The sequence below is a fragment of the Argentina silus genome (genome assembly GCF_951799395.1).
Source record: "Argentina silus genome assembly, chromosome: 5".
In the NCBI taxonomy this organism is placed as follows: domain Eukaryota; kingdom Metazoa; phylum Chordata; class Actinopteri; order Argentiniformes; family Argentinidae; genus Argentina; species Argentina silus.
Window position 1 is genome coordinate 439985 of NC_139659.1, and position 10997 is coordinate 450981.

General features: G+C 41.9%; 1 protein-coding gene across 1 annotated transcript in view; it reads right to left on the reverse strand.

Annotated features, from left to right (window-relative positions):
* Positions 1-798: 798 nt before the first annotated feature.
* cntnap3 (contactin associated protein family member 3) overlaps positions 799-10997 on the reverse strand; it is a gene marked incomplete at its 5' end in the record, with an annotated part of 75868 nt that continues 65669 nt past the window's right edge. Inside the window, 6 exons of the mRNA XM_083670902.1 lie at positions 799-1744; positions 3013-3084; positions 3518-3736; positions 5867-5954; positions 9337-9470; positions 10807-10997. The exon at positions 10807-10997 is cut by the window's right edge and continues 34 nt beyond it. Coding sequence (XP_083527028.1) covers positions 1548-1744; positions 3013-3084; positions 3518-3736; positions 5867-5954; positions 9337-9470; positions 10807-10997 — 901 coding nt within the window. The 3' untranslated portion in view covers positions 799-1547. The remainder of the gene's footprint in view (positions 1745-3012; positions 3085-3517; positions 3737-5866; positions 5955-9336; positions 9471-10806) is intronic.

The following is a 10997-nucleotide window of genomic DNA, read 5'->3' on the forward strand; positions in this document are numbered from 1 at the left end:
AGAATTAGGACAAGCTGAGATTTGATGTTTTCAGTATTTTCTTGACAGTGTGCTTTCATCAGATCTGTGTTCTCTTTCCCTGTCAGCATCTCTCAGATTATCTTCCTCTGATTATCCCCCTACTCCCCGTGAATCACACCCCCGCCTGTCAGCCCAAAGAGTGGATTTTCATAAAGATTAGCTTAAAAAAACAAACATGAAAGGGAAACAACTTCAAATTTAGGACAGTTGTCTGTGTGCCTTAACCTCTGAATCAGTGGAGGACTGTCTGCCAACCTGCGCCCAACTGTCACTCCGGGAGGGCGGACCTAGAGGCAAAACAAGAACAACGTCACTCCCCCCCCCCCGTGCTACCCAATATTGTCCCATTAAATACATACGCCATATCTCAAAATTGATTGGGCTTCCCTAACATAGTCTGTTCTCTGTGACAGAACGTTTATATTTTTGTCAGAGATTTGCTGTTTTCTACCAAGTTGTAGGGAGTGCTGCAGTGAGAGGGAGGTGGAAGACGCTCGGCGTGTCCTTGGTCTTGATTTGGCTCTAGCTCCGCCCTCCCTAGAGAGAGAGGCCTGCACGTTGAAAGTCCTCCACTGAGACGTGAGAGATGAAGGCACATGGACACATGTTCCGACTGCTCCGTCGTGAAAGGAAGGTGACAATCAACCAGTGTGTTTTAGAGCCAGTCTGTGTTTTGTTCAAAGCTTCTCTGAGAGTGTATAACCTGCAGATGGTAAACAGTGGAAGAAAATCTTTCAATGGCAAAGCTTTTATTTTGTCCAGGATAATGCACAGAAAATACATACAGTAGAATTACATGTAATGCTTACCAAGGAACTTTCTGAAATACAGAAAAGTAAAAAAAGAAAAAAAGTATCATACTGTATTTACATATGTTTGGCCAGCACAACTTTAATGACTGTTGTTCAGTAGTCATTGATATGTATTTTGGTGGAGATATGGTGCAAATATGTTTCAGAAAAACATCACATCGTGTGCCATGTACAAAACAGAAGTGTGTGTTGTGTGTTCTTAAGAGGGAATCAGTATGGCTCAGACACATCAACTCTCAATGAAGCAAACATTCATCATAGTACCAAAATACTCTCAACTCAATAATCCAAACATTTATTTTCATTGCAACATATGTTTGAATCTTCATAACCACACTGCATGTAGATATACATTCCTCTAAACCTATAATATGTAAGTATCACCAGAGAGGAATATTGGACAGTGATTGTTATAAAGACATTAATTCAACATGTACATCTTTAAAGAATATTTACAGTTCATGAATGACAGTTTCAACGACTTCCAACACCTTTATATACAAAAAGCAACAAAAAAAGCAACGAAAAAAACAGTACATGGACGAATCGACCATTTTTTGTCTTCACATCTTGATCAGCCACTGTTGACAGTAGGTGAGTGGGTTTTCTGTGTAATGCACTGTGAATGTTAATGTTTCTAGGCTTGGCAAGGCATCTCTGTCCTTCCTCAGCATCAAAGGGTTAGTCCGACTCTGACAGGTCTTGAAGGTGGACCTATATGAAATACTCCTTTTGGTTCTCACTTAGTACATTCTGTGAATTGGCTTCACTGTTGAAAGGGAATTCAGGACTGTCCTCAGGTTTGCTTGGCTTGGGTTCTTGGCTCTGAAACCTGTCTTTCCGTCGGTAGAGAAACCTCGCCATGATCGCCAACACAAACAGAATCACAAATATCACAACAGCAATGACACCTGCAAATGAGCGAAACAGAGTTAGACCTCAACTAAGACACCAACAACAATCCTAGTAATCAACACTGCACACTATTTAGCACATTGTTACAGCCAAACATTTCTACAGAAGAATGCTTAAGGTCACCCGCACCCCCTCACACACACACCCCCACACCATGAAAGAAGAGAAAATGCTAGAAGTTTCCAGTTCCTGCTCAGTAGAGTTTCAGACCTCTGTGAACCACATTTTATCTTGCTGAAGCATCTCTGAAGTGAAGCAACACTGCAGAGAATTTGAACTAGCGACTAATTATGCTCTCTCCATATTGTTTGAATGTACGGTTGATCTGTGACACTGTGATGGATGTCTTTGTAGGATAAACAATGGAAAGCTGAGTGGCTTTGAAGCAACATTAATGATTTTCTCAACACACTAAATATAGTTCTGTGGAATTTGTCTAAGGTTTAAAAGACTAAACAGAATCATATGCCAATTCTTTCCTGGGGTTCTTCGTTGCCATTACAGAGCCTGTCTGATTGTCTTGCTAATCTAACTCTAAAAGGCTTTATACAAGCTTTTCAAAGTCTTATTTTATCTCTTCACAACCGTGGAACACAAAGAATTCCAGTTTAATTTTCACCAATGTCGCAGGCATTTTTCTTATAAAGCTTCCTGTCCTCTGTACAGTGTTATGCATGGCACATTTCATTATCAAGAGAAAAGGATAGATCTAATTGGAGTGCCAAAATACAGCTAGACTCAATTTAATGCTACATTACAGTGTTAATAAAATGGCAAACGTATTTGAAAGATAGCTGGAAAAGTTCCTTAATCATCAAATCATTTCTTTAAACGTTTAATTAGTTTTGGTGTCCTTTGTGCATTTGGTACCAAGTGTGACTGTTTAAGGGTAACTTTGAACTACTTTTGCATTCCAGCAATGGAGAGATCAGAGTTATGGACCTTTACTTTGAATCTGTCGCAGCGCTTCAAAGTTTGGTGATTGAACGCTGCAAGTCATTTGCCACAGCCAGAGACACCACCTCCCTGGGGTTTCAGACCAGAGACACCACCTCCCTGGGGTTTCAGACCAGAGACACCACCTTTTCTCTCATGTGGTAAAGCACGTACGTAATACAGCTGTGTCACACAGTGCATCTGTATCTCAACATGTTTTATACTGTGTTATTCTTCTGTATTGTTCTATATCTGTACATAGTCATACTTTGACGACCACGTTATTGTGTCGTAACAGTGGAACACATGGCAAACTTGTTTCCATTACCTCCGATCAAAGCAGAGTCACTCTTGATTGCATTGACTATAGGCTGGCCTGTACCTACTGTACCAGAATGATCTACAGCAGAGACAGAGACAGAGAGAGAGCAAGGAGAGAAAGAGAGAATGAGTAACACCAGAAGTCATCATCACTCAGGATAGGGCCCATTCAATTCCGCTGTACATCCTCCATCTATGGAAGCACCATAAACCAACGAGTATGACCACGAAGGAAAGATTATGCAAATGAAAATCCCTCTCATCCAAATTAATTTACTCATCTGCCACATTGTAATCAGTTGGATTCTAATTGAATTAACAAGGAAGACTGTGTGCGTATTAAATGAGCCCTTGATAAAGTCTGACAAGCAGCTCACAAAAAGTGAGATTTCTCAAGTGGAATAGAAGCAAAACCAAAGCGTTCAAGTAGAACGAGAGAGACTCTCCACCAATCACCAGAAAGAGAGAGAGATCGAGAGTACCCCGCCTTCTAAAGACCTCTCCACTCTTACCTGACAGGGAGTGTGTGGTCTCAGGTGCGTAGGGACTGGAGGGGGATGTGGAGCCACAGGGGGACTCCGTCAGTGGTCCGGTGATGACGACAGGGCTGGTGTTGGGGTAGAGAAGAGCTGCCTTCAGCGGGGAGATGGAGTTAAACTGGACCACCGACAGACAGCCGCTGAAGCCCAGGGAGTTGAGTCTGGTGATCTCTGGATCCAGCTCACCTGTTTCTGAATACACACAAGCACACACACACACACACATACGAACACACACACACACATACGAACACACACACACACACACACACACATACGAACACACACACACACACACACACACACACACACACACACACACACACACGCAAGCACAAACGCATGCACGCAAGCACACACACACACACACAGCAGTTAGTGGGACACATTATGTTCAGGAAAGATTCAGACTCACCTACTGGTAGACCCATTATAGATCTGTCTAGTGACAGTAGTAAGATTCATGGACCTCTGACCCTGTCATTGATTTAGCAGTGACAGTACACATCTGCAACAGCTCCCAACAGACATGAACCAGATGTCTGCTGCATCGCCTCTCCACCTTTCTCCTGCCCTGTCCCATATGCATTTAACAGCATACGAGTAGCACCTGGTACCCCGTCCCAGTCAAACCAACTGTACAGTACCCCGTCCCAGTCAAACCAACTGTCCGGTACCCCGTCCCAGTCAAACCAACTGTACAGTACCCCGTCCCAGTCAAACCAACTGTCTAGTACCCCGTCCCAGTCAAACCAACTGTACAATACCCCGTCCCAGTCAAACCAACTGTACAGTACCCCGTCCCAGTCAAACCAACTGTACAGTTCATACTCCAGGAAAAGGGTGTAGAGATAGGACTCAATAGTGACAGACACAACGAACACTGCAGCCATTGGATGGTGTTTGATCCACCGAAAGCCTACATTTTATGTGCAACAGCATCACAGGCTCTTCAGAAGGCCGAGTGACTATGACTTTAATAGAGCCAATCTGCATGTTTATGAGTGCTTTAAAAAAGGCAGATGGTATTGTATCCCACTGTTACTGTGAAGGTTAGACCTTTCAGCCACCTTGCCTCCTCTTTTCTGTCCTACTCTCTCTCTCTCTCTCTCTCTCTCTCTCTCTCTCTCTCTCTCTCTCTCTCTTTCTGTCTCTCAGCCACTGCATTCATTACAGGTCTATTTGTTAGTGTGATCGATGACAAGCCTTGCTGAGAATGACACCACATCGACTTTCATGCTGCCTCTTTGATCCTGATATGACACGCGGGTCGGCAGGGTGAGCAGCGGGAGGTCTGGTCATGCGTTAACATGACCCTGGTCAGACCCAGACCACCGCCCCGTGACCGCAGAGCAGATCCCTATCCCCACACGTCGTTACAACGACAGGAATTATTCTGATATTAATGGACCAATGGAGACTTTCGAATGACATGAATAAGTCACGAATACGTCAATAACAATGTCACAGTAACAATGTCACAGACGATGTTGTTTAACTTGACCGCCGCACAAATGCAGGGTTCATTATTTAGCGTTGGAAAGCACTGACTGCAACCACTGACTGCAACCACTGACTACAACCACTGACTACAACCACTGACTGCAACCACTGACTACAACCACTGACTACAACCACTGACTACAACCACTGACTGCAACCACTGACTACAACCACTGACTGCAACCACTGACTGCAACCACTGACTGCAACCACTGACTGCAACCACTGACTGCAACCACTGACTGCAACCACTGACTGCAACCACTGACTGCAACCACTGACTCATCTGTGTCTGTTCTTTTCTTCTCAATCACTCGTCATTATTATTGAAAGCAGAGGTCCTATTTACAAGGAAAGCCATTAGCATTAGACCTACCTAGAGTGGCCTATTTCCCCAAGCTAGACAGACAATCAGAATACATAAAGCCAGTATTATTCCAGATTTAAGTAAACAGACACACAATAATGCACAGGTGATAACATGTCATGTCGAACGGCAATTGCTTGACTGAACAAACAATGCAGTAATGCACAGTGCATTTCATCAGCGCATGCAGCCTTTAAAACGCGTATAATGACACATAATGATTACTTATGGGGCCATTCCGTCTGTATTTGAGGTGCTCTAAAGTAGCTCTTTGTCATCATTTGAATAATTTTTTCATCTTCTGTAAGAGCTCCAGGTAAGAGCCGACGTAACAAGCTCTCCAGAATGTGATTGCCAGATAGGGCCAAATATCTGTGCATTTTTATTAAATCATCCTTCCCCAACTTGAACTTAAATGGCCTCCTCCATCAAGTTAACACAGCCTTACTTACCATACACCTTTCCCATAACAACAGACTTGATGGCGTTGAATTCTTCATCAGATGTGAGATTGAACTCTTCCCTTGCGTGCTGGTCAATCTGAAAAAGGCAGAACGGTTCAACTACTGTGAATTGTTGAGTGGATAGAAAAGAAAAAATAATGTGACACTTTTATATTCCAAATGATGGTAAACGTATTCTTCCATGGAGAGCTTTTTAATTAAACCTGCTCTTCAAAGTGCTTTAAACATGCCATTGCTTTGCCGTTGAGCCTCTGCCATTCAATTAAAAGGGAAACTCTGGAGTCTGGACAGATTTTCTAGTTGAACCTCCATATTCAAAATGTGATTACAGCCCAAGCTTAGACTAACTGACATGTTGTTTCTTTCCAGAAGCTGAACAAGGTCGATTGTCTGTTTATTAGAACATGTTGTTAGGTGGTCAGCAAAGATGTAAACACTTGAGATTAGTATGGAAGTATGGAAGTATGGAAGTATGGAAGGAACGTTGGCAGAATGAATTAGACTTGCCCTTCCCTATGTAGTTTACAGAGCCCTCCATAAGTCTTGGAAAGATTAAGCATTTTGTCTTCTTTTAGCTTTTGGTTTCACCATTTAGAAACTACAACCCTTTTTTACATGGTCCCCCTATTTCAGGGCACCAAAAGTATTGGAAAACTGACTTGACAGGTGTTTCTGGTTAGTCAGGTGTGTTCTGTCACATCGTTTGTGCAGCATAAAGGAGCTCAATGTTAGTATTGATTCTAGACATTGTATTTGCTGTTAGTGTAACATGAGGACCAAAGAGAGGTCGGTGAAGTCAAGGAGGCCATTATGAGGCTGAAATATCAGAAAAATCTATCATAAACATAGCCAAAACCTTAGACTTACCAAAATCAACAGTTTGTAACATTTAAAAAAAATAAAGAACGCACTGGTGAGCTCAGCAATCGCAAACGGGCTGGTAGGCCAAGGACGACTTGGATGAGGACAATGGATGACTGAAGAATGCTCACCATGATTAAGAAAAAAAGCAACAACCCTCAGATCAGGAACCCTCTCCAGGAGGCAGGCGTGAATGTGTCAGAGACTTCCATCCACAGATTACGTCACCAGCCGACCGAGCATTATATGTTTTTTTCCAATACTTTTGGAGTCCTGAAATAGGGGCAGTATGTTTAAAAAATGTTGTACTTTCTAAATGGTGAACCCAATCTGACAAAAACCCCATTGAATTAAAGCAGAGAATCTCTACTTTGACCAACTGTTTGATTTCAATTTCAAACTGTTGGAGTACAGAGCAACTGTAAAAGAAGACTAAATGCAGTCCTCATGGAGGCGCTGTACACTGTAAATGTGATGTCTGTATGTGGGCGTACCGTATTACAGTGGGCAAGTAGTATTAAATAGAGAGATCTAGGCCATGCTTTACATACTGGATGAACTCAACAGTTTTCCAATAGTTTTTACTAAAAGAGAAAAATAAGAATGAATCCTTTACATGTGTTACATTGAATGACATGTCAATAAGTACCTGCATAAAAATAACTGACTGAGAAAAATCACAACAAACGTTGTTGTTACTATTCTTGAAGTGTGACCAGTCTGTCACAGATGTCACTCTGAGGAAGACTCTGCCTAACCTTCCCCCTCTTCTTCTCCAGAATCATTCATGCTGCCTAAACCAGCTGTGAATAGCATGTGCACATGGAGCCCACGGACAATAGCTGGGGGTTGGAATGTGTCTATGCACTGCAGCATTGCCTTGAGACGCTTCCCATTGTAAAGCTGCCAACAGGTTTAGAACTCATAACTCAAGGCCCCAAGAGGCAGAACTAACAACACAACCTATGGTAAGTTGCTCTTGAGCAGTGAGGATGTGAATACTCATCTAGTACGTTGTATTATCATGTTATACACTGTTGTTATACACTGTTGTTATACACTGTTGTTATACACTGTTGTTATACACTGTAGCACTTTATACAATTGCTTTGGAACTATGTAATAACATGTTAGTGCAATGTTATTTACTTGAATACTACACAGATATACAGTGCCTAGCATAAGTAATGGGACAGTCCAAATGTTGAGGTCTTTTTGCCTAAAGTCAGGAAATGAAATGCGTGTTCAATTGGATTTAAATATTAAGATTGACTTGGCCAGTTTCCACTTTGTGGCCATTAAAAACTCCCTCGTTTCTATGGCAGTATGGTTGGGGTCATTGTGTTACTGTATGATGAAGCACCATCCAATGAATTTGGAGCCATTTGCTAGTACTCAAGCAGGCAAGATGTTTCTGTACCCTTCAGAATACATTCTGCTGCTGCCGTCAGCAGTTACATCATCAATTAAGACAAGTTAGCCAGTTCTAGTGGCGGCTACATTAAAATGTAGTGTTACCACCTTTTTTAAGGCCTTATAAAGGGCTTATAAAGTCTCTCCTAATCTTGTTGAAGAGCCTTCATCATAAAGAATGAATCACATAATGAGGCCAGTTGTTCAGTGATCCTGCCATATGACAGCAGTAACAATCTCACTTGGGTTCAGCTGCTTCCCTGAGGAGACAGGGCTCAGTCCTCAGAGCCAGCAGAGTCAGCAGTTCTGTTCTTTTCAGCCTTTAATGACTTTTCCAACCAGGATTCCACACCAAAACTATACTGTACTGTACTAAACTATACTGTACTGTACTATACTGTACTGTACTGTACTAAACTATACTGTACTGTACTGTACTGTACTAAACGATACTGTACTGTACTGTACTAAACTATACTGTACTGTACTAAACTATACTGTACTGTACTGTACTAAACTATACTGTACTAAACTATACTGTACTGTACTGTACTAAACTATACTGTACTAAACTATACTGTACTGTACTGTACTAAACTATACTGTACTGTACTGTACTAAACTATACTGTACTAAACTATACTGTACTGTACTGTACTGTACTGTACTAAACTATACTGTACTGTACTAAACTATACTATACTATACTGTACTGTACTAAACTATACTGTACTGTACTGTACTAAAATATACTAAACTATACTGTACTGTACTATACTATACTGTACTGTACTATACTATACTGTACTGTACTAAACTATACTGTACTGTACAATGTTCACACGTATGATTAGAGCTGAGAAGCTCACCTCCATATTTTTGTCTCAACATACCTGTCCGTTTTCTGTCCGTTTTCTGGCACAGACATCGACATACAGTAGCATGTATTGAATTTGATAAGATTTATTTTTTGGGAGGGGTTAAAACCTTGTTTACAGTTAAAAAGCACGGAGCCAAGAGGATAACACATGAAAGCATTACATTCCAACTCCAAATCCAACGTTCACCTCACTGCTGGAACAATCTGCAGAGAACATTTCAGTTGGTCGCTCTGGTGCCGCTAGGCCAGTTTAAAGTCCTTTGTTGAAGAATATGTTTGTTTTGTTAGACTGTGTATCAGTTACCTGAACAGTGACGGTCTCTGAAACTCTCCGTACGGACACTCTGTGAAGCTGCCCGTTGGCAAGGTGTCTAACGCTGGTCTTCAACACCTCAGCATCTCTGTTGTTCTGGAGTTTGTACTTTACATCCAGGTAACCTTCAGAAATGAAGACAGAACTTTAACAATCACCACCTTTTTAAAATGCAGACAGACTTTTTGAAACAACACTGCTTTGTGTAGCATTCCCAACATATCTTGCCAAATCATTTGTTTCCAGCATTCAAAGGAAATCTAATGTTCAAGGCTACAGGCAGTGAATTAAACCAGTAAGCCTACAAAGCATTCACTTAAGAGGATTAATCTCTAATTCTCTATCAATAACAGAGATACTAAATCGAATTAATTTTCATAATTTGCATTTTGCACCAGAGAAGCTCTGATGAATGCACAGTTGATGTCTTCAGCACAATGAGAAGTGTTCACAAGATGAATGGAGTAGCGGAAATGGGCCAAGTATCTCTAAAAACATTTTTTTATTGATGCACCACGCAAATTATGACTTGCCACAAAGGTGGAATCTGGACTTAAGCCTGCATGAAAGCCTGTTACGACAATGACAGCAGTGTATTTTTTTGCGGATGGGGGGGGGGGGCAGACAAGGAGAAAATAATTTGTTATATAATTACAGTAGAAAGCGTGTCATCCTACAGAGGGGGAGAGTATTTTAAGCATGAAAGCAAGTTGTATGACTTTGACTGTTATGACTGTTTTAATGTGGAGGACTGGGATTCAGGCAGAGTGTCATCAGATCATATAATCTACAATTACTGTGCCACACCGGACAGGAAGTGATCTGCCAAGGTTGGCGTCACCACCCCCAGAAAAGTCATATTGGGTTCAAAAGAACAACCTTATCTCTGAGCTTTAATTGGACGTTCAGAAATAAGTGCAGTAACTGCTATTATGTTAATGTAATACGCTGGCAGGCCATTAGCCTCCTCAGAAAACCTCCCATCTCCAAACGTACATATTCATGAGACATACAGTACATGTCAGAAGTGGAAGACATGGTTCCTTCTCCTTTTCACTTGTACTACAACCAATACATGTAAGATCCTAAACTAACAGGCTAAAGCTAATGAGTAAAGCTAACAGGTTTACACCATTATATGTGATGCTTTGTGTATTTACCGCCTACGCTTGTATATTGTCTATTTACACCTCTCAATAAACACATCTTTAGCACTACTATACTATATAAGGCCTTAGTGAGATTTTGAGCTTGTGCTCTCCTAGAAAACCGGAGACAATGCCAAATAATTGACTCCACATGAATTGAGAGGCAGCGGTGTCTGACAGGGGCTGTGTCTACGGGGACTTGGAGGCTCAAATTAATCCAAATGATTCTGCTAAAGCTGGCGTGTGGGGCCAAATGAGTTGTGAGATGAGACGCCTGCTCACAAGCATGTCTCTGACACGGCTGCAGGCTCACCGTTCCTGTTGATCAGCAGGGCCAGGTACTCTCTGTAGTAGGAGCTCACGTAGAGGAGGAGGGCGGGGGTCTGGGTGGTCCGGAAGCCCAGGGAGACGTTCTCTCCTCTTAACGTCAAGTCTGAGTAGATGGAGGAAGACTGGGCGCTGGTGTTTTTGTTCAGCTCGTAGGGCTCCTTGAACGTGTACGTG